The sequence below is a fragment of the Ursus arctos genome, unplaced genomic scaffold (assembly GCF_023065955.2).
Source record: "Ursus arctos isolate Adak ecotype North America unplaced genomic scaffold, UrsArc2.0 scaffold_32, whole genome shotgun sequence".
Lineage (NCBI taxonomy): Eukaryota > Metazoa > Chordata > Mammalia > Carnivora > Ursidae > Ursus > Ursus arctos.
Genome location: NW_026623008.1, coordinates 24,136,116 through 24,159,897, shown reverse-complemented (window position 1 = coordinate 24,159,897; position 23,782 = coordinate 24,136,116). Strand labels below are relative to the sequence as shown.

Sequence of the window (23,782 nt, the reverse complement as noted above, 5' to 3'; positions counted from 1 at the left end):
GAGAGACGGTCCTCGGTGCGGCGTGTGCGTGTGTGTGTCCCAGCACCGAGAGAGAGGTGAGGGCTGGCGGGTTGGTAACCGGTCGCCGTCGGCAAGCCCAGACGAGCGGGGGAAGGCACCCGCCACCCGCCCTGCCCGAGGGCTTGAGCTGGGGGCTGAGCAGTCGGCGAGGGGAAGGGAGCTGTCCATCAAGTCAGGAGGCAGGGAGAGGCTTTCAGGTGGGGTGCACGCCCCTCTGTCCAGAGGTAGGGGCCATGTCTTAATGAGGGCGGGGAGGGAGTCACTGCCAAAGGAAGGCATGAGAATATTCCGAGGGGCTCATGGCATTCGGAGGGGTGTGTCCCTTTGGTCAGGGGCAGACTTAGCAGCATTGCCGGAGAAGGTGTGTTCTTCCTGACCATAGCTGCTGAAAGTTGGGATGGAGGTGATGGAAATGGCACTAGGGGGAAAGGACAGCTCACCGGCAGCTCTGGGGCGCCCTGGGCATTGTGTGCCGTCTGTGCCAAGCTGTTGGGAGGTCCCCTGTGGTTCCTACACTGCTGCCTTGGGCAGGGTGAGGAGGGGACGGACCCTTTCTTTGTCCAGAGAAGCAACGGGGCACTGAGAAGAAGGATACCCAGAGGCTGACACGGTAGGAGACAATGTGTTACCCAGCCCCTCTGATCTTGAGTTCTTGACGACAGTCTTTTTAAGGCTCCATGTATCCTGAATTTTTAAGGTCAGTGAGAAAATATGCAGTATGTGCAGAGACAGAATACCACCAGATTTTACTATCTAAAGTACTCAATGGAGACCACCCTCCCACCACTTAAAAAAAAAAAAAATGTTACTGTCAGTACATCCCATGAATGGTTGCATGCAGCAAAGAAGAGCTTATCTAAGTGATTGGGAGTCAGACTGTACCATTTACCAGTTCTGTGACCTTGGGCAGATCATTTTATTCTTGTGTTATGTTTTGGGGACAAAAAGATGCTAGGGACTCCTTGCAGTGTGTGACTGTAATGCTAGTAAAAAAGCTGCATGGGCCTTTGCTTCAAAGGAGTTAAGAAGGGCTTTTAATTGTAACCTGTATACCAAGGCTGTTTTAAGATTTCCATGATGCTACTATTTGTCCTCTTCAAAAGAAGCTGTCTGGAGAATGTCTAGGAGAGTAAGAAAAATTAACTTCCGTCTTTCCGTTCTGCCAGACTTGTTTAGAGATGGCTGTGTTATTTAACCTCACTGAGATGAGGTTTCTAAATTACTCTGAAGTGTTGTGGTCAAAGGTATGGTGTTTGTCTATGGTAGATCACTTTCACTTTGAATTAATGAGTGTTGGAAACAACCTTGTAGGCTCTTATATCTGGTGGCCTTGTGATCTCACTGGCCTTAGGAGGCTAATATATATGATAGGTTTTATAGATACTATTGATCTATTTTCTGAACCAAAGGAATATTTACTTAGAACATTGCATGGTTAATTTTGGAATAGTATATTAACTCCTTTTTGAGATGTCTTTCCTTGAATTTTAACTGAGAAATGTGGCATTGCTGATTATCCTTCTGGAAAAGCTCCCTTTTTGTTTTTATTTCTCTAAAGTCAATGACTGTCTTTGCTCACAACAATAAAAATGGACAGGAATTAATTTATAATCTTTATGGTGACAACTGTAAACTATTAATAAAAGTTAATAAAGAATTAAGGCCATTTCTTATTTTAGCCAAGTATTGGGTTAGTATCATCTAGAGTTTTTTTTACTATTATTTAAAAGCATTATAAAAATTTTATATATTTTTTTAATGTGTTATCTGTGAGTTTAAAGAAGGTGAAGTCTGCGGAAAAAAAAAAAAAAAAAAAAACAAGCTGGCTTCCAAGTATCCATGTGCCAGACGTACATAATTTAATTTGATCCTTACAACATTGTAAGATGGACTTGATTTAGTTTTACAGATGAGAAAACTGAAATTTAAATAAATTGAGTGACTGTTCAGGGTCATATAGCTAGTGGGTGGTGGAACCAGGCTTGAAAAACTGGTCTTAACTCCAACCAAGGGCAATATTCTTTCCTCTCAACCTTTTCTTTTTAAAAAGCATGCACTTGTTGGCATTGTTGGGGATGCTACTGTTTGTATCATTTTGTCAAATGTGGCCTAAGGACAACTTTGAGAGAGCCATGGATCTGGAATCTAGTTTCTTTTCTGATTCTTTTTGTAAACAGCCTCTTATCTACTTTATTTATTTTTTTTTTGTCTGAAATAGGCCTAATCCTTTCCTGACTTGAGAAGCTTAATTAATGTTTGCAAAGTGTTTTGAGGTCTGCAGTTGGAGGTGTTAGATAAACAGGGAGTAACTTTAAAATTCTGTCACTTCCCAAACACGTATCTGAGTTCCCTGGGGATGTGGCCAGTGGTTTTGCCACCTCTCTTTAGTGCCAGGAGAAAAACAGCTTGTTTTGTTTCGTTTTAATCAGACTGTTCTATTCTTCTGTGTCTGGTAAAAATCATGGATGAGCAGTAAGTGTAATCCCTAGTTATCTCTTCTTGTACCTGACCATCTTTACTCACAGATCAAGTTCTTGCTGCCAAATTTATCAAGTCCTCCCTTCACTCTGTGTGTGTACGTATATCTATTTGGCAGGGTGGGGCTCCCTGCTCAGTGGGGAGTCTGCAGTCTCCCTCTGCCCCTCCCCATGCTCCCTCTCTCTCAAATAAATAAAATCTTAAAAAAAAAAAAAAAGAATTTTATTTGGCAGGCTGAAGGGGGCATGTAAGTGGTCTTACAGAGTTCTGGTCATTAGTTTCACTGTGATTATGATAATGAAAACACTATATACTAAAAGATCATTTATTTACAAAATATTTTTAGAGTAGAGCAAAGTCTTGAATTTTTATTTTCCCATACTTGAATATGATCTTATTTTATTCATAAATAAGAGAACCAATTTCAGTGGGGCAACATTTACATTACTGTTTAATAAGTACAATATTACCAAGTATATTTAAAACATACTTTCCAATGAGATAAAATTAACTCAAAATACAAATAACTGACATTTTTATAGTTCTTTATAATCTTCAGACTAGAAGCTCATTCAGGAATAATTTTAGTTTCATACAGGTGAATGGTGGTGGTAAACTTATTTTCTAAAAGAGAAACCAGTTCAGAGAAGTTTAAGCGTGGGCTTCAATGTTTCACAACTAATAAATGGTGCAGTTGATACATACCCCTTAGAGTCTCTGCTTAAGCATGAGTCTTCTCAGAAACCCCCACATCATGTAAATATATAATGTTTTCCTCTCAAGTACCCTGTTACCAATCTTTAAACCTTTTCAGAATCTCTAGAAGACTGAGGGGTAAGCAAAGGAGGCAACAGAAAATTTCCTGGTGTGCAGGGGCAGATCTTCTGTACAGATGAATAGGAGATAAGGCTGTCTTGACCTAAATTCTTTGTGCAGGTCCACCACTCCAGCCTCTCATTGCTGGCTCTCCCTCCTGCAGAGTCCCCCCTCCTACCTGACCCCAATAGGTAGTATCAGCCGTTGTCCTTCCTGGACAACTGGACTGGACCGTCCTGTAAACAGGAAGCTTCCATTCATCTCTAACACATTTATGAGGGAAGAACAAACTTCTTGAGCAAGACAAATTTCTCAGTGAAAAGGGGATTTTATTTTTCCTCTCTGAAGCCTTCCTACATCTTTTATCTCTCTCTCTCTCTCTCTCTCTCTCTCTGGTATGACATTTGAAAAATTGAGATATAGCTCATCTGGATGTCTTCTCTTAATTTAGCTCTGTACCTTCTATTTCACAACTCTTCCCTCTATCCCCCACCCCCCACCTGCCCATCTGCGTCCAGCTCCGTACATCTTTCCCATATTTGCTAATATATCATTCTAAAGTGGAACATTTTATATCACTCCCCTGCTTCAGACTGTTCATATCTGACCTATAAAATGACTTTTTATGTCTTTAAGAACTAATTATTTATATGATCTACCCTTATAATTTAAGCCCCTTTACAGTCTCCCACCATCTTTTCATCTTATTTTCTATTTTTCACTTACATCAATATTTTCCAATGTATATTTTGGTATTACTGGAAAAGAAGACATTTTGTGATCAAATAAGCTTGGGAAGTATTGGATTGAACAGAATTTATTTCTGAGGCTTTTAGACCCTTTAAACCTGCTAATATACACTGTAAATTTTGCTAATGCTAATATACAGTGTAAATCTTCAATCTGGTGTAATTTCCCCAAACTTAAATCAACAGGAAACATGTTTTTGTTTTTTCTATTGTATCTTTAACTGACACTTTCCCTATTTGCAGTTTTCTAAACTCCTTTAACAGTTTACTCTGTACAGTTACTCTGTCTTCTGTTAGCGTCCTTATTAAACAATGAATCTGTGCTCTGAGTAGATTGAGACTTCCTGTAGCCTAGATTATCCATATTCCAACTTTTTCTACAACTCTGTGAACACAATTTTTCAGTTAGATCCCAGAAGAATGGGATAGTTGAATTTTGATGAGGTAGATGAAGAAAATGTACAGCACAGTTTTTGAAAAAGAAACAGATAATGGGGGTGGAGGGCAAGAAGAGGACAGATGGATGATCATTCAGTAGACACTTTTGAAAATCCTCTTGACAGGGAGTTTGGCCTTTTAGAAGAGATTAGATAGGTATAGATAACAGATTATAAATGCAATGTAATACATACTAAAGAAAACACAAATGATCTCAGAGGGTAGATGAAAGATTTTGCATGATGGTGTCAAGAAAGACTTCACAGAGGAGGTAATATTTGATCTGGGCCTTGAAGAATGTAAGTAGGAATTCATACCCGGCAAACAATGATGCAAGTAGACAGAAAAGCATCTTAAGCCAGAGTGTTTTGAGCAAGTGCAGTTGCATAGAGGTATAAAAATATAGTAGTAAGTCTGGCATCTAGATTGGTCAGCGTCTGGATGCACAATATAGAGAGCATGATCTGTAAAGTAGAGGGCAATCTGGAAAGGTAGACTGGACTCAAGTTGATAGACTTATCTAAGCCATGCAAAGAAATTTAGGTTTGAAGGACTTATTTTTCTTTTTTGTTGAAGGATTTAAGTAGAAGTGTTACATAATGATAGATAACCTACTGGTTCTGCAACTTGGATTGGAGTGGGGTATAAGGTGACCAGATAGTAGTCTCTTGCAGTTGTCTGGCCATGAGGTGACATACATTTGAACTAGGGCAAAATAATTAAATAAATAAATAAATAAATAAATAAATAAATAAATAAGAGGAAGAGAGTAAGAGTACAACTCATGACAACTTGGCGCATTTCTACTACCCTTACACATGCTCAGGGTCCATTTGTAAATGAAGTTATGTGGCCTGGAGCTAGAAAGTTCAAACATAGTATAGGAACACATTTCTTTAACTACTAGGGTCTGTTAGAGCATAATCAAATTCATAATAGCGGGGTTTTTTTCTCCAGGGCTGAAGTTAGGTAATGCTGTGGTCTAGCCTGTCACATATTTTGATATTTCTGAAGACTTAGGAAATTAACAAAATTTGTAAATTTACATAACCTTAAGAGGAGGGGGAAGAATACATCTGTTTTCTTAGCAGCATGTAATTTCCATCACCTTCTATTTAGCTTCTTCTTCTTCTTTCTCCCCCTCTTATTTAGCTTCTAATTAGCAAACCTGAATGCTTGGTTAAGGTAAGAGCAGGGTAGGAAAGAGGCTGCAGGGTAGGGTACATGGAAGAGAAGGAACAAGATTGTCAAGGCGAATTTGGTCTCAAGGATGAAGTTTTTTTCAACTACCTGGGGAAGATTACCCTATTCAGAATTTAGGAGTTTGCTCCTAAAATGGGCTTAGTTATAGTACCTGGTATATAGTAAATGAATAGATACATGGATATGGTTTAAAGATTGCTTTAGGGTAGAGTAATGGCCCAGGAGAAGAGTTAGAATGGCCTGGGGAAAGTAAAAAAGCTGAACAGCGGAGGGTCTCTATCATTCATTCAACACGAGTATTTTGAGCACGAACCAATATGCTAGACCCTGAAGATTAAAACATGGATGATACTTTTCCTTGAGTCTAGTCTGGTTGGGGAAGCACACGTATAAGCAGAGAATTACAATATAATGTGATAAGTAGTATAAAGTAATTGTACATAGACATAAAGTAAGCAACCAGCTGCCTGGAGAGGTTAAGTGGATTTTATAGGGAAGATGACATTCGAGCTGGTTCTTAAATGGATAAGTATTTGCCAGGGCAAGAAGAAAGGAAAGAACATTCTAGGCAGAAGTAGTAGATTATGCAAAGGCCAGGAAGAAGGATAAAATGTGCTATATTTTTATACCATACCTTTCAGGGCAAGATCTTTAGAACAGTTTTAGAGTATGTTTAGTTATACTTGAAGGTGGCAAGCACCTATACCTCCATTTTTGAGATAGAGGTTAAGGCTTGGAGATTTAAATTAGCTCAGTGTCATGCAGTATGAGTCAGGGGCAAGGAGACCAGACCAGGCGCCCAAAAACAGGAATGCTAAGTCTCGTGCCCTGAGTAATTCTGTGTCATGGTAATAGATCACTGTGGGTTCATGAGTATTTGGGATTATTTTACTTCCTTGGAATCAAATTCCACACCCAAAAGTAACATTATCAATCTTGTCAAGTGTTCTTAAAAAAAAAGAAAAAGAAAAGAATCTGTTAATAAATATTTACTTCACCAGGTGAGGTAAGAATAGATCAGGAAATGATCAAGGCTTCCTGACTGTCTATGTAATTTGTATCATCAGAAGTTGACTTAAGGTACTGAGGTCATCCAATACCTTTCTCATTTAACACAAAATAGCAAGCAGGTCACTTTCTTTAGGAGAAACATTGTTTATCTGTAGTAGCTATTTTGCAGCTAGGTTGGGTAAATTTGTCAGAACTCCTACAGGATATGAATCATTTGCATTCATACATTGACCTATTCTCACTTTGCTCTTTCTGAGAAGAGTTTTAGTACAGACTGTATTATATAACATAAATGATACGTTATTGATATTTTCAGTGTCATTCTCAAATCAACTTGCAGAATCTATAATAAACCTGAGAACTCGAGTTGATGTTCTGAATCTCTAATGCACATTCAAATAAACAAACAGTAGAATAAATCCAAGAAGATGTTATTAGCCTTTCTTATAAGTTGCTTGAGGTCTTTGGTTATTGGAGGAGAAGGTGGAATAGAGGACAACAAAGCCTAATGGCAACACCTAAGCCTGCAATCATTGACCTGTTTAAAAATTGTTTGAACTTTCACAACTGCTATTTTCCCTTCTTTGTTTCTTTAAATTACTTTTTAAAAAATTTTTGTATCTTAGACAAGTGTTCACTTGTTAGGGTAATCTGAACATTTAGTTGACATATTTAGAACTAGTCAGAAGGGCTAATAGTTGTAAATATATTGGATTGTTTGTGAGAGAGTAATTCTTGGAAAATAAGTGTGAATTATAAGAAACAGTTGATGTGCAGATGGATTCTGAGTTGCGCATCTTTACTAAGAATATGTGTCAGAAGAGAGAAGGAAGGGGAGGGAGATAACAGCCTTACTATGTATTAATTAATAAGGCAGATGAGTGGTATTCTTGGATTCTGGAGCCTGTCAAGGAAGTAGATATTTCAAGGTATAGATTTGAGCTATTAAAAAAAAAAAAAAAGACAGATAAAATGAGCTTTCATTAGGGGGAGTTGATCATGAATCCATCTGTGGCTGTTGTCTCAGGCTGTGTGTGCTCAGACCAGCTTCACTGTAGAACTTAAAAATGAAAAAGTATACTTTAGTTTTCGCTATACTTTTGTTTTACAAACATTCTGTCCTTTAATGTAAACAAATTCTAATCTCTCTAAATATAGCAAACCATCAAAATGATACAGTTTTGTACCCTGTTATTTGTGAAACTTGCTGTGGTAAACTGCTCTTAAAGTAGCCTAAACTGTGACTGAATACATGCTAGAATTCAGGCTAAATATGGTATTTTTCCTTATTTTTTCAGAAGGTAAATGATTTGTGTTTTTAGAATCTTAAGAAGAAATTTACTTCCTCACACAGAATGTGTGTGTGTGTGTTGTGTGTTATGTGTGTACTCTTTTCTCTATATCATGTGTAGTGGTAAGGTGTGTCAGTGTTACCCCACTGAAACTGATGAATAATGTCTGTCTTGTTCCGATCATTCTTATCTTACTGATATCTCTTCCTATTTCCTTCCCATAGTTATGCTGTTATTGCCTATGGCTGTGCCAGCTGCCCAAAGCTGACCTGTGAGAGGGAAGGCTGCCAAACGGAGTTCTGCTACCACTGCAAGCAAATATGGCATCCAAATCAGACATGCGATATGGCCCGTCAGCAGAGGGCACAGACTTTGCGAGTACGGACCAAGCACACTTCAGGTCTCAGTTACGGGCAAGAATCTGGACCAGGTATAAGTTGGCATTGTCTCATTTTTCTCTTTATTTGATATTTCATAATGTGAGCCTAAAGCTGGGAGAGATTATTTACTGTATAACCAAGTATTTCCTAGGATCAGAGAGCAAAAAATACTTGGTAATACTTTCAATATTATATTTGATATGTAGCTTCTCTCTCTGACAACTGTAGGTTTTCCAACCTATAAATTGGTAAAATTGGAATGCAACAAAATTGAATTCTCTAGTTTCTACCTTTTTAATAATATGTCTCATATTGGAGAGTAATTAGGTCCTTTTGCGAGGGACTTTTTCAAAACTTTCATTGTGAGCAGAAAGACAATTAGTATTAAACCTCTCCTGTCTTCCTACTAGTTTTAAGTGCATCACCACTTTTGGAAGTAGGGTACAGAGTTAAGGAAAGGAAATAATATTAGTATGGATTAATGATTAACCTTAAAAGGAGGAACCTTGGCAAGTCAGAGTAAACCTATTTAAAAATGTCAGTGGGTTTATTGCCTTTTATAAATGTATTTTATTTCACTGATGTCATTTGGGAGAGGCTGGTAGGAAAGATTTTACCATTCACTTTTTCCTGGCACAGCATAATCTCCTAAATTGTCATTTTAATAGGATAGTTCCTAGCTTGCTGTGAAAATTACTAGGTGTATGCTACATAGCATACCCAATTATTTTTAGGTTTTGAATTTGAAAGTATCATGGGAGGGGTCTGTGGGTTGTGTTAACAGCACATCACAGTGATTCTTGCAGAGCCTGAGAAATGAATTTCCTGAGCTAAAGTTTTTCAAAACTTAAAGCCAATTCCAAGCTGCAGACTATTCTTCCTGCAGAACTCTGCTTTGAATTCTGTCAGCCTACTGGCTAGTGAAATTTCGTTTTTCTTGGAACCATCTTTGTCTCTAGGGAAGTCTCCTTGTTCAGAGTGTGGCTTAAGTGCTGTGTAAGATGCCAGTTTTGGGAATAGGCAGCTCAGTATGAGACAGGATCCATTTTATGAAGATTCCTGAGGTCTAGACATAGCCAGCCTTCCAGTGAAGTGGGTTGCACAATTTGGAATTCTCAGCCAAGAGTTCTTGACTGCCTCCTTATTTTTTATATATATTCCTAGGAATAATAAATCGAATTAGGTTTAACTGGGGGTATTTTTCTACCCAATCTTCCTGCCCCCTTAGCAGATGACATCAAGCCATGCCCACGATGCAGTGCTTACATTATCAAGATGAATGATGGAAGCTGTAATCATATGACCTGTGCAGTGTGCGGCTGTGAATTCTGTTGGCTTTGTATGAAAGAGATCTCAGATTTGCATTACCTCAGGTGAGATGGGAAATGTGTCCATTGCTTTATAGTCTTGTTCTTTTACTGATTTAGGGAAAAGGATGTCAAAGAGACACAGTTGTCTGTCCTCTCATTACAGTAGAAGGAAACTGTAAAAAGTTCTTCTGAAGCACTCCTGTGACCATGTTTTTCTTCAGTTCAGCAACTTCCAGGGACTGTTTTTGTTACCTTCCAGATAGTTCAATTTCCCTAACATGGCTTTGCCACAGTCTGGCCCTAATCTCCTTTTCTAGCTTTTTCCATGTTGTTTTATACATGCTATATTCCGATAACCTGGGCTTGCTATTCCCTGTGTCTCCTCTAGCCATCTTTCTTCTTCACGTTCTTTCATAATTGTTCATATTCTTCCCTTTGTCCAGAATGCTTTCTGGGGCGCCTGGGTGGCACAGCGGTTAAGAGTCTGCCTTCGGCTCAGGGCGTGATCTTGGCGTTATGGGATCGAGCCCCACATCAGGTTCCTCTGCTATGAGCCTGCTTCTTCCTCTCCCACTCCCCCTATTTGTGTTCCCTCTCTCGCTGGCTGTCTCTATCTCTGTCAAATAAATAAATAAAATCTTTAAAAAAAAAAAAAAAAAAGAATGCTTTCTCTCCCAGCAACCCCCTTTTATGTCAACCTGTTCAGTTCTTATTTACCCTTCAGGGGCGACTTAAATGCCATTTCATCTATGATGCCTTCCCCAGCTTTTTCTGCCTCATTCTTCTGTATTGGCATTCCTTAAATGTTTCGTTATAAATATCACTACTTTTACTTCATACACGTATATAATTTTGCTAAACTGCGTAAGTTTATTATGGTCAGGGTTACCTTTTTACAGTTCCTTGCGTGTAATGACTTTACAAAGAATTCAGAGTGAATATTAAAGTATTGTCCTGAAGGAGTTAATATTTACAAACTTAACATCCATTGTGTGGATGAAACATTTTCATTTCCAATATAGCAAACATTGAGTTACTTACAGTGTACTGATTATCAGGGACACAGGGGTGTATAATCCCTACTCTCCTACTTTCAAAATTGCTTATCCTTTTTTTTTTTTTTAAGATTTATTTATTTGACAGAGAAACAGTGAGAGAGGGAACACAAGCAGAGGGAGAAGGAGAGGGAGAAGCAGGCTCCCCACTGAACAGGGAGCCCGATGCAGGGGCTCGATCCTAGCACTATGGGATCATGATCTGAGCCAAAGGCAGACGTTTAACAACTGAGCCACCCAGGCGCCCCATCAAAATTGTTTATCCTCTCTAGTAGAGAAGACAGGACAAAGGGAGTGAGCAAAAATGGCTGAACACAGAAGGACTGAGTATAAAAGTGGCCAAACTCTATGAAACTGACATAAAGGGTGTGACAAAGTCTTTTTATATCCTTCCCCAGGAACGTGGTTTACACTATCTATTGGATATGGGTAAGACATAGGCCAAGAAAATTATTCAGATCAATGTTTGTTAGCTGCAGGGCACAGCGCTTTTGGGTGAGATGTCAAGTGTGTAGGTTGTACAGGGTCCCAAGTAGTATATCAGTCAAGGAAGCTGGATCAGTGTTAGGTTAGGGAGGACAGGGTTCAGTAGCAAAGAAAGGAAAAGAGATTTCTAGTCTGGAAGCCTGTCTTTACAAACAAAAGGTAAAGGGCCCAGAGCTCTAATAATCTGACCTTGTCTTTTGCTCCCCCTCATGTAATATATTCATTTCCTACAACTTCTTGTAACTGTTAATCATTCTTATTGAAAAAGAAGGCTCTTGCTCTTATCAAGCCCTCTGGTGACAACAGCTGCATTTGTAATATTGATATTAACTTTAGCATGTTTCCTCTGCAGCCCTTCTGGCTGCACATTCTGGGGCAAGAAGCCGTGGAGCCGTAAGAAGAAAATTCTTTGGCAGCTGGGAACACTGATTGGTGCTCCAGTGGGGATTTCCCTCATTGCTGGCATTGCCATTCCTGCCATGGTCATTGGCATTCCTGTTTATGTTGGCAGGAAGGTAAGACATGCTGAGTTCTGTGTGTTCTATCCCCAGGTTTGTTGGTAAAGTTTTGAAGGAAATAGGGAGGAGCTTATATTTCAGAGCTTCCTGAAAACCAGCTGGTTCTTAGATAAAAATAACCTTAATTTCTTAAATGGATTTTCGTAAACCCCAAGAGATCTAAAAGTTCTTATTAGCATCCTGGGCTTGGTTTGTCTCGGTGACTTAAAAGTGAAATACTTTCCTCACAACACTGAGTTATTTTGTCTCTTCTTGGATTAACTTTTTCTGTATTAGTTTATGTCACCCTGGTCTGAGTTAGGTTAAAATTTGAGAAAGATGGCCTCTTGGTGGGTAGGGGATACATTTTAATGTAGATAGAATATTCATTTGTCTTTTTTCACCCCGGCAGAAAGATTAATATCCTAACCTGCCGACCTGGATTTTCTTTTTTATTGTTAGATTCACAGCAGGTATGAGGGAAGGAAAACCTCCAAACATAAGAGGAATTTGGCTATCACAGGAGGAGTGACTTTGTCAGTCATTGCGTCCCCAGTTATTGCTGCAGTTAGTGTGGGTAAGCTAGCCCGGACCACGACTCTTCTCCTTCCTTCCCTCTCTTTTCTTCCACCCCCCCACCCCGCCCAGCTTTCTGACTGTAGCCGGTTAGCCAACTGGCCAGATGTTTCACCTTGGAGGCTCCTACATTTTATGCCAAACCCACCTTGGGAGTTAACTCTATTAGGCACTATTATGATTATCAGCCACGCTAAATTGTCAGAGTTCGGGATCTTTCATTCCTAAATTAGTGCTTAGAACTCGGTCTGGCTCAGAGAAAAGGTTAAAGAATATTACTTTAAGGCCTAGTTTTTCACCTTTTATCTTCCTTCTCCACTTGCTAGGGAACCCACAAAATAAAATTACTTTTATTTTGATTTGGTTAATGCCTCACAGTATTTTGGGAGGCATGAGTTTTTGTTTTAGAATAAGAATATTATAACTAACATTTATTAAGGCTCGCCATGTACCAGGAGCAGTGCTGAGTGTTTTGCATGTATTAATTCATTTAATCCTCACAGCACTACAGTTGTAATAGAAAGGTGCTGTAATTCGCCCAAGGTCTCTTAGCTGGAACACGAATCAAGGCACTCTGACTTCAGAGCCTGTGCTCTTAACAACTAAGCCATTCCGCCTCCACAGCAGTAAGATTTTGGAATTAACGTTCTGGGGGGATCGTAAACCCCAGGAGTCACTTATTTAATGTTTTGAGTATTGACTGGTTCTTAGATTAGCATGTCAGCAGTGAGTAGAAGAGGGAAAATGAAAGCAACATACACTCACTGTGCTGGGCACTGTATGTACCTTCTCTTTTGATCATTGACAACCCTGGGAAGATATGTGTGATTATACAGCTAGTAAATTGGAGTCAGGATTCTAATCCAGGCCTTTCTAATTCCCAAGTCCAGTCATTCTTTTAGACGCAGCTACCTCTTTAGGATAGCCATCTTCTGTCTTTCTTTGGCCCTTTATAAAGTGGTTTGCCTGTGCTCAGGCTGGGAAGGAGAATTTAGGGCAACCTGATGGCCTGCTGACTTGTTTCCTTCTCCTCCCCCAGGTATTGGCGTCCCCATCATGCTGGCCTATGTCTATGGGGTTGTGCCCATTTCTCTCTGTCGCGGAGGTGGCTGTGGAGTTAGCACAGCAAATGGAAAGGGGGTGAAAATTGAGTTCGATGAAGATGATGGTCCAATCACAGGTAAAGGGAGGATTTTAATTTCCCTTTGAATTTATGGGGCAGAAAATAAAAATCAGTAGAATTCAGCACATTTTACAGAGAGATTGTCATTGGATTACTTTGGATAATGAGCTTTGTAGGGGGTAAAGTATTTTTAGCTTTTCATTTCTTTGTTCCAGAGTTATTAGGTTAATTCCTCTGGTACTTGGCTCTGTGTGGCAGGTACAAACTAGTAGGATTCCAAGTAACTCCAAGTATGCTGGTAATAGTAGTGATTATAATAAAGTCTTATATCTGCACAGTGCTTTATAATTTTCAGAGGACTTTACACAGTTATTATCTCACCTGGTTTTTACAATAGCTCTCTGAATAGAGAGGGCAGGGGCTATTATTATCCCCATTTAATGGGAACTTCTTTCAGCTTTTGTCTCAACATCTGTAAAATGGGTTTAAGAGCTTCTGCAGAGCTGGGACTAAAGCAAGTCTTCCAGCTTCTTTTTTTGGGACTTCCTGACTCCTACTTTGATGTTTTCACTTTACCATATTAACTAAGCTAAGGCACAGAGAGTCCCACAAGTTTTTGAGGGTTCCTGGTAGAATCAACACCTAACATAACCTAAACATGTTTTGAGATCTTCATGTTTGATTAGATGGCATCTACGGTATAGTGGACAAAATAGTGAACTTGGAATCGGAAGTGTAGTTTCATGTGACCAGCCGTGACTTGGACATGTCATTTAGTTCCTAGCTTTCACTTTCTCCTCTAACATTAGGGCTGTTATTGCATAATTATTGGGAAGATTAAATATTAACAATATGTTAAAACACCTGATGTGTGGTAGCTGCATATAGTAGCTGTTCATTAAGTGGGTAAATGAGTATTTTTCTACATGAATATTCTCCACTCTGAAGAATCATTACAGGAAGATAACAGACTCTATTTTGATGCTGTGTTATCTTGACTTGAAATGTTTCATTCCATCCCCAGTGGCCGATGCCTGGCGAGCCCTCAAGAATCCCAGCATTGGGGAAAGCAGCATTGAAGGTCTGACTAGTGTATTGAGCACCAGCGGAAGCCCAACAGATGGACTCAGTGTTATGCAGGGTCCATACAGTGAGACAGCCAGCTTTGCAGCCCTCTCAGGGGGCACTCTGAGTGGTGGCATTCTTTCCAGTGGCAAGGGAAAATATAGCAGGTAAGCAAATAGATAATTTCTGACAGAACCAGTTAGAATGATAAGAAGTAACATACCCGTATTGAGCCACTTCTCTGTGCTAGACACATCTCATGTATCATCTCATTTTGATGTAATCATTAGTGGTTTGGTTTTTTTGTCGTGGTGTTGTGTTTTTTTTTAATTTTGTAATGAGAAAACAGGCTCCGAAACGTTGAATGACTTACACAAAGTGCGGCGTTCTTTCCACTGCACCATAGTGGCTCCATATAAAGAGCAATCCTGACTTCAGATCTTGCCTCTGCTACATTAGGCTGCCTGCTTCTGGAAGGGAAAGCATGCATTTTTGTAGAATTCCCAAGGCTGTGCTCCCCATTAGGCTTGTCATTGACTTTCAGTTGAACAGCATTTATACTGTATCTTGTTGGCTTATTGGTGCTGTGATCCTTATTACCTTCTTGTTCTTATTCCCATTTGATAGATAAGGAAAATCAATTCTACAAATTCGTGTTGAAACGCTGTAAAGCTTTATGACTAAAAATGTTATGACTTGCTCAGTCATTTTACCGTTAGATAAACCAGAACATAGTCAGAGGAGCGTAACAGGTATTATATGAGAAGCAGTTAGTTGAATGCACTGGAGAAGAGAGACCTGCAGATGGGACAAAACAAGGTAGGGAGGTAGGAGAAATGGTTGCCTTCAGATATCTGAAGGACTTTGAACAGGAAGAAAGAATTCTGACTCATGCCAAGAGGTAGATTAACTTGGCGGAAGCTAGAAGGAAACTTAATTTTGTTTCATTATAGAGAATATAGGGAAAATCTATATAAAAGTCCAAAGAAGGATTGGATTACGTTAGAAGATACTGAGCTGCCTATCCCTCTAAGTGTTTAAAGTAAGACCAGATGGTCATTTGGCTATTAGAAGGAGTCAAGCAACAGATGACAGATGGACTAGATCCCACACCTGAGTGCCTGTCAGTCACCTGGGAGCCTCTTAAAAATAGATTTCAGGGCCCTATCCCAAAATTAATAAATTGAATCTCCTGGAGTAGGACCTAGGGATCTGTGTTTTGAAAAGGCTCCCCAGGTGATTCTAGCAGAGTCATTGCACAAGCTAACATCTGGGAAGCACCTAAGCGATGGCGTTTGTCAAAGGCCTCTTCCAATTTTGAGATTCTATGTAAGAGCTGAAACTAGAACCCAGGTCTCTGATTCAATGCACTTTGCATTGCACTGCCTCATTTTCCTGGGCTGTGGCACATTCTTGAAGGGTATCCGAGGCTGGAGCTGCAGAGTGAAGGCGTAGGCAGTAGGATGGGGATTGCTCGAATGAAGGCTGCTGCTGACCTGTCTGTGTCTCATGGCTCTGGTCGTCTCTTGTTAGGGGATCCCGCCCCCACATGCCAGAGAACTCACTGCTGGGCTTTCTTAAAACCATCACCCTTGTAAATAAGCAGACAGACATAATTGGAGACTGACTTGCTGAAATTGCAGCTTAGCCAGTCCAGCTGTTCCAGTTCTGTGAAAGCCTTTTATAGGAAGTGGATGAGTCAGATGGGTTTGACTGTGAAACCTATTAAGAGGAAATACTTAGGTGTGCAGCAAACTGGTGTTAGAGCCAAGGAGGGAAATAGTTATGGGTTCTCAGCTTTGAGACACCATCGGGAAAGTTTGCTGCTCTTTGGGAGGTCGGATCCTCTATGTCCTTTAGTCTTGTAGCCTGGGGTAATTTGATTGCTAAGTGTTTGAGTTCCTATTTGCAAGACATGAAGGATAAAGTGTGAATGAGATGTGGTCTCCTTTTTTTGGAGCTCACAGATGAGTGAGGGAGAGATGCATAAAGTGATTTAATAAACAGATGCTGTGGGAGCATTTAATAGGAAATGACAGGTTTGCTGAGAGAGTGAGGGGAGATGGTACTTCCTTTGTTGTGAAGGACTGAATATGAGTTTGTCACATGGAGAAAGGAAGCTTCCAGAGAGAAGGAATAGCATGTGCAAAGTCATGGAGGTAAACAACATATACAGGTGTGTGAGGAAAGAAAGAATTCAGAGTGATTATGATTTGGGACCTATGGTGAGAGTTGGAACTGGACAGAGAGCTTGGAGGCAGATCAGGAAGCCAGGAGAGGACTGTTGGTAGTAGAGAGTCAAGAGAGGACTGTTAGAGTGATCGGGGCTTTGTCCACATCGGCACTGATCTGGAAGGTGTTGGACTTGGACTTAGGGCTGCTGGAGAGAGAACCCAATTGCAATTTTTCAGGCAGGAGATGTTCAGCGCCTAAAGTTAAGTAGTAACAATGGGGATAGAAAGGAGGGGACGATACGAGCAGATACTCAAGAGAGAAACTGTGTGGGCATCTATTTAAGCTATTTGACAATTGGAGAAGATCAGATCAACTCAATTTCCAAGAGAATAATAGAAGAGATGTGTGCTGGGAAGCAGACTGTCTCGGAATACCCAGGTCTCGTATTAACTTGAACGTCCCCTCTTTACACAGGTTAGAAGTCCAAGCCGATGTCCAAAAGGAAATTTTCCCCAAAGACACAGCCAGTCTTGGTGCAATTAGTGACAACGCAAGTACTCGTGCTATGGCCGGTTCCATAATCAGTTCCTACAACCCACAGGACAGGTATGTGAACAGTCAGAGATGCCCAGGAGAGGTTACAGTTTGTGATCGGGTCCTAGGTCTTCAGAAGCTCAAAGCCTCATGTTAGGGCTGTGTGTACCATCAGATGGGATATATAGTGTGTGCCCTGAGTTCCCTGGGCAGGTTCTTGGTATAGGAGTGTTTGGGATCTCTTGAGTGATTCTTCTTGTTAGCCCTTGATTTTTAGGGTCTCTTTCTTCCTTTTCTTCCCTCCCCCCATTTTTTGGGATCTTTTTTGGCTATTGTATAATTATTCTCATGAAACTTAAGGAGCTAGATTGCTGTTCACTGATGTCTGTGGGTCTGTGGCTTTTGCTCTCATGTCACCCTTTGCCTGATGTGACTCCTGTCACCTAGTTCTCTTTATTTTTGAGAAGCTAGTGTAACTGATACGGTGTGATTGCAGCACTCCCTGCTGGAAAGGTTCTGGTTTCTTCTAATTGTAACGCAGTAGTAAAACACTACGAATCTTCTTTTGTATTTTGAGTAAGATAGTGTGAGGGTCTGACCCTTAGTTGAATTTTGAAAGCTCTTTTTTAGTTGTGTAAAGAAATTGGCAGAGGTGTGTGTGTTCTTAAACATCCAAAGGAATCTAGTTCTTCATCTTATTTGAGAGGTTAAATTTTTATTTTTGCCTAAAGTGAGCTTTAGTCTACAGTTTACCTGTGTTTTGGACTTCCTAATCCTGAACCCACAAACTGCTTGTACCAACAGGTATAGCATGATCCACACATGACTCAGCAAAGTGGATTTTGTCTCCACAGAGAATGCAACAATATGGAAATCCAAGTGGACATTGAAGCCAAGCCTAGCCACTACCAGCTGGTGAGTGGAAGCAGCACGGAGGACTCGCTCCATGTTCATGCCCAGATGGCAGAGAATGAAGAAGAAGGTAGTGGTCGTGGTGGCAGTGGCAGCGGCAGCAGTGAAGAGGATCCCTCCTGCAAACACCAAAGCTGTGAACAGAAAGACTGCCTGGCCAGCAAAGCTTGGGATATCAGCCTGGCCCAGCCCGAGAGCATCCGCAGTGACCTGGAGAGCTCTGATACGCAGTCAGACGATGTGCCAGACATCACCTCAGATGAGTGTGGCTCCCCTCGCTCCCATATGGCAGCCTGCCCCTCGACTCCCAGAGCCCAAGGTGCACCGAGCCCAAGTGCCCATATGAACCTCTCTGCCCCAGCCGAGGGGAAGACTCTCTTGAAGCCAGAAGGTGCAGAAGCCAGAGTATGAAGTGGAATGAATGCTCCTGTTCTGAGAAGCACACTTGTTGTAACTGCATCTTTTGGAATCTTTTTTTTTGGGGAGGCGGGGATTTATGTATTTTATTTCAAAGATTCTCTTGTCACAGGTTTTCCCCAGGGAAATTCTGAGAAATTTGCAGTTTCTTACCAGAAAAAAACAGATTTTTGCCCTTAGTCCTACCCCTCACCCCCCCTCCTTTTTTTAGTTTTAATTTATTGGTTAAACTGATGGTGGCAATCAGTGAGGTGTGTCAAAGAATGTACAGATGTATGTGTGTATATTGTATGTATGCTAACATATTACTGAAGGACACATTTTAATAAAGATTTCTGTCGTAATTCAACTCCATCTCATTTTCCTTGGCTTGGATAGTCCTACAGAGCCAAGTATTTGAGTAGACCACTTATGTCTTTAACAGTCTCTAGATCAGAGTTTCCCCATCCCAGGAAAGGATTGTATTCTAATTAGACTGAGTGGAGTCCTCTATAAACCCATGACTCCTAGCCTGACAGGAAGCATAGGTAGGCTTGTTTTAGACCGTGTAGTCAGAGTGTAGAATTTGCTGAGTCAGCCAGTGGAGAAGCTGCTGTAGATTAAAATGAACCTTGTTTGCCCTCTAGAGGCAGCTGTGCAGTTTTGCTGTTAAAGCTTTACTTCTCCGCATTATTGTCACTAGTAGAAATGTGCTTCAGAAGAGGGAAGGGGGGTGGCTGTTCCAGTGGCTCTTCAGAGAGATCCCAGTGAATGGTGCAGGGTTACTGGTTGGGGACAGGGTATTCTTAACTGGAGAAGGAAAGGTACTGATTTTGCATAATCACCAAGCAATAACCCACCGGGTGTTTGTTATATTCTCTGCTATGCATTCCCTGTTCCAAAAAGCTTTCTCGGTTTTGCCGATGTAGTTTAAGTAAGAGGGCCTAAGGAATCTGACCAAAATCATAATGAAAGGAGAGAGGAGACATGCCATCAGAATCTCAACCTTTAATTTTATCTGCTCTTATAAATTCATCAGAATTGAGCTAAGTTAGTACTACTCGGGATTTTGGCTCTGTCTAGAATAATGACCTTAGCAAGAAAGCTCATACATAGTATAGCAGAAAAACTGAAAGATTCATGAAACCTGATGTAAGATTCTAAATCTGGCAGTAACTTTGTGACTGTGAATCAGTTTCTCTCTTATGCCCTTAATTTCCCCAACTCTTAAACAATATTTAAGGAGCTTCCAGTGCCAAACTTCTCTAGCACCTTAGCCCTGGGCCCAGAGGAAGAGTTGAAAACATCCTTTCCCTGAGGACCAGATGGCTTTCTGTTTCCTTTCACAGATGCTCCTTGTCTCCCTGGCCTGTGCTTTACCACAATGAGGAGGATGAGTCTGGACAACAACTTGGAAGATCCTTATCTCTTGGGCACTGCAGCTAGACTGAGCACATTTCCCTGCACCTGGGACAGGAAATGCTCTTAGTGGACTTCGGGTCTCTGGAAGAAAGTGCCCTAGTGTCCTTGTGTGAAAAAGGGGACCTGTTGGAAAAAGGGGTAGACAGTCCGGAAATCTCTGAAATGCAAATAATCAACTCAAGATGGCAGTTCTCTTGAAGCCTCACCAGGACAGCAGTTAACTTGGATAAAATCGAAGTCTCTCGGAGGGGCAAGAGTTGGCAGCCAGACCTGTGTTGTTATCTAGGCTCCGCTTCTTCCCGCTGTGAGACTTGGGCAGTTGCGTCTGAGTCTGCTTTCACTTAGCCGACATGGGGAAAACAATCCTCAACTATGGGGTCGTAAAGATTAAGTGAGATGGTGTACTGAAATGCTTTTGGTAAAGACCCATGTTTTTTTTTTTTTCCCTCCTGCAGGAATAAGAAGAAATAAGTTAAGGGAGATTATGGGTGTCATCTAAGAAAAGCCCAGAACTCTAGACCAGAGGCCATGAAAAATTAAGTTTATTCTAATCCTTTGCAACACTCCTGTTGCAGAGCCTAGACTTTAGCTGATGAAGCGGGCCTTCAGCGCCACCTGGAGGAGAACATGAGTAATGCATGGGAAAAGTTCAGAAAACGGGGAAGTTTAACTTCCTTTTTGTACAGCATTCATTCATTTTGAAATGCCTACCACTTTTCAAGTGTAGAATGCAGCAATGAAGAAAACACAAAATTGTTGTCCCCGTGGAAATTACACCGTAGTGGGGAAAGACTATCAGATCTAGAATCTGGGAGAGGATAAGTACACTGAGGAGAACAAAGCAGGGAGAGGGAAGAGAGAATGGTAGATGCCGCTACTTCAGACGGTAGCATAGGCCTCTTTGATAAAAGTACGTTTTATCAGAGTCCTAAGGGGAGTGAGAAAGAACCAAGCAACTATCTAGGGGAAGAACATACCAGACATAAGGGATAGGATACGAAGGCTCTTTGGTGGGACATCCTTAGTCTGACTAAAATACACCGGTGCGCACACACACACAGCTTAGAGACCTATGTGGCTGGGCATGAGATTGTGCAGGTTAGCAAAACAGCTCTGAAGACAAGGACATTTTAAGTTTCTCTGAGGCCAGGAAGAGAGGTAAGCTTCAAAGCCAGACAGATGGGATGCTTGCAGTCAACTTTCAAGGGGGCTAAAACTGAGAGCGGATGTGTCTGGTCACCAGTCCTACTTGGACGGGCTAATGTGAAGAAAGTCATGGATATGCTGAATGGGTACTTATTCATTCTGAACCTTTCTAATATCTTTCTTGTACTCAAGAGGCTGGAAAGCTAAAAACTACATGTCTTAAACTTCCTTAAACCAAGGCTCTGAATATAATTTAAGTTTTGCCAATTAAACGTGCAAACAAGATGTGGAAGGAAGAAGTGATTGAGGGGTCATCTTCAGGCACTTTGGCTGCTGCCGCAAGTATATAGAGGCCTTGGGTTTCTCTTCAACAGTATTCCAATATCCGTCTGTAGTTTTGTGAGTGTTGATGCAGTTCCTGATCCATAAATAGCAGTGATGTGTGTGCTCGTAGTCAGCCTGTGCTGGCCGCCTGATGCCTCATCTTGATGGTCACAGAGGTAACAGCTATCAAGGGAGACCAATCTGCCTTTTTCCTGGAGGTCCAGCCCAGAGCCCACTTGCTCAGGCTTTCCAATTCTTGCAAGCACCTGCTTTACTTGAATTGAATCCTTTTCTACTTAAAATAGGTAGAAGGGTTTTGTTTCCTACAGCTACTAAACACTGATAATGGTTATTTGGTTCCAAAAATGGTTATAGGCAATAGGCCCTCAAAGATGGGACTCGGGTTAGTTATGACTCTGTTGGATTTGAAGGAAATGAAGATAAAATTGCCACTGGAAAGCAGTAGACAAAGATAACGTACATTTGTGGTCACTTGAAATGTCTTTTGACATTTGGCAACCACATGGCTGCCACTCCAGACCATCATGTAAGAAACGAGGGCCTGGGTGGTGGTGACTGCGCTGAAGAAGTAGAGGAAAGAGGGGCACCTGGGTGGCTCAGTCGGTTAAGCATCTGACTCTTGGTTTTGGCTGGGGTCAGGATCTCAGGATCTTGGGATCAAGCCCCGCGTGGGGCTCTGTGCTCGGCTGCAGTCTGCTCAGGATTCTCTCTCCCTCTCCCGCTGCCCCTCTGTCCCCCGCTCCACACACGGGTGCACTTGCACACGTGCATGCTCTCGCAAATAAATAATTTTTTTTAAAGAAGTAAATAAAACCAAAGGCCCCCCCAGAGTTTTAAGTTTTCAGTTCAAGGCATGAATAGGAGAGCCCCAGAAGAATTTCATCTCTTGCAACTTCGAGGCTGATGTACGTGAAAATCAGGAGATTCTGGGTGATAGAATTACAACATAAGTTAAATTCGTAGCCTTACCACATCTCTTATGTGAAAATTACAGCGTTGTTTGGGAGAGTGGGACCCTGAAATGAGAAATGGGGACAATTTGAGTGGATTTGGATAAATTCCACTGTTCTGAATCTAGATTCCACTTAGCTTCTCTTACCAGCAGAAACAGCCTTTCTTCCCCTCACTGATATGGCTGGTCCTGTCTTACTTGGAGACCCTTGGGTACTTGCCTTGAAAGGGAATGCCAGTACTTACGTCTCACCCACTACCCCGTATTGCCACCAGATCTGTAACTAGAGTCCGATCCCAGTATGTTTTTGGAAACAAACACAAAGTCTGATCTGAGGGAAGTCTTACAGCAGAATTGTAAGATTTTGTTAATTTGAATCAGCAGAAGCCTGGATTTTAAAAGTTTAAATTAGACCAGGAAGAAAAGAATATCGTTTTCATTTGGGTTTAATTTATTAATATGGAAATTCTAGAGATACTGGATTCAGTATATTGGCTTTAGCAGCTAAGCGTGCTTCTTAGCTGGTTGGTTAGATGAAGCCTGGACGGAACAGTGGTCTACACTCAAATGCCAAACATTCCTTAGTATAGCATTAGAAGATGAATCCAAAAACATGAAGATAGAAATGATGCAGATTTATCATATGTGTGATTTACTCATCTAATTTTGCCCTCCGGAATTGCTTAGAGGGTATTCCTTTCTCCAAGGAACTGAAAAGTATACAGATAAGGGGTACACCTTACCTGGGAAAATGCTGTCGTTTCTATCCTCCATAGGCTGGAAATGAAGCTCAGAGATGCCGCTATTGAAATGGAATCCCTGATATCAGTGGGGATGATAGGATCCTGGAGTGGCAGGGGTCAAGGGACAGTACCAAGGCAACAGAGCAGGGGTGATGGTCCTATCTGGTTTGTATAACCCAAAGCAAGACTCCAGATCTGGCAAAAAGAGGCCTGTTTTGAGTCACCAAAATGGAGAGTTATGAACTCTCACTAAATTCTCAGACCCAAGGCCCTTAAATAAAAGCTTGCTCAGTACCCTGCAGGGAGCACCCAACAATATCACCATAACTGTAACTGTAAATCTTTTAGTCTTCCCCAAAGGAACCTTAAGCCATTTATCTATGTTCCTGTGCTTCGGGAAACCGAAATACCCAGGCCTTTAGGGAATACTTAGAAATTAGCCCTATGCTAGCAGTAATCCCAAGGGTCCTAAAGGGCCTTCGTGGTCCACTAGTTAGAATAGAGGTTTCTGGGGTGTTATGGGTTGAATTTTGTCTTTGATCTGGGATTTCTAGCCCAATCAACTTGTGTTTAAGACACCCAGTCTGTGATACTTGTTATAGCATATCTTGCAAACTAATACATGGGGATCAAGTAATTAAAAAGGAATTTTGGCCC

General features: G+C 41.1%; 1 protein-coding gene across 5 annotated transcripts in view; it reads left to right on the top strand.

Moving 5' to 3' along the window:
- RNF19B (ring finger protein 19B) overlaps nucleotides 1-23,782 on the top strand; it is a 24,647-nt gene extending 865 nt beyond the window's left edge. Inside the window, exons 2-10 of one of the 5 annotated variants that reach the window (XM_048221864.2) lie at nucleotides 8,233-8,438; nucleotides 9,617-9,761; nucleotides 11,592-11,754; nucleotides 12,199-12,313; nucleotides 13,352-13,492; nucleotides 14,460-14,667; nucleotides 17,150-17,281; nucleotides 18,064-18,571; nucleotides 19,867-23,782. In XM_048221864.2, coding sequence (XP_048077821.2) covers nucleotides 8,233-8,438; nucleotides 9,617-9,761; nucleotides 11,592-11,754; nucleotides 12,199-12,313; nucleotides 13,352-13,492; nucleotides 14,460-14,667; nucleotides 17,150-17,281; nucleotides 18,064-18,532 — 1,579 coding nt within the window. In that variant the 3' untranslated portion in view covers nucleotides 18,533-18,571; nucleotides 19,867-23,782. Of the gene's footprint in view, nucleotides 1-8,232; nucleotides 8,439-9,616; nucleotides 9,762-11,591; nucleotides 11,755-12,198; nucleotides 12,314-13,351; nucleotides 13,493-14,459; nucleotides 14,668-17,149; nucleotides 17,282-18,013; nucleotides 18,888-19,866 lie in introns of those variants that run through there. The other 4 variants (XM_048221865.2, XM_048221862.2, XM_026516533.3 and 1 more) reach the window with 4 other exon arrangements.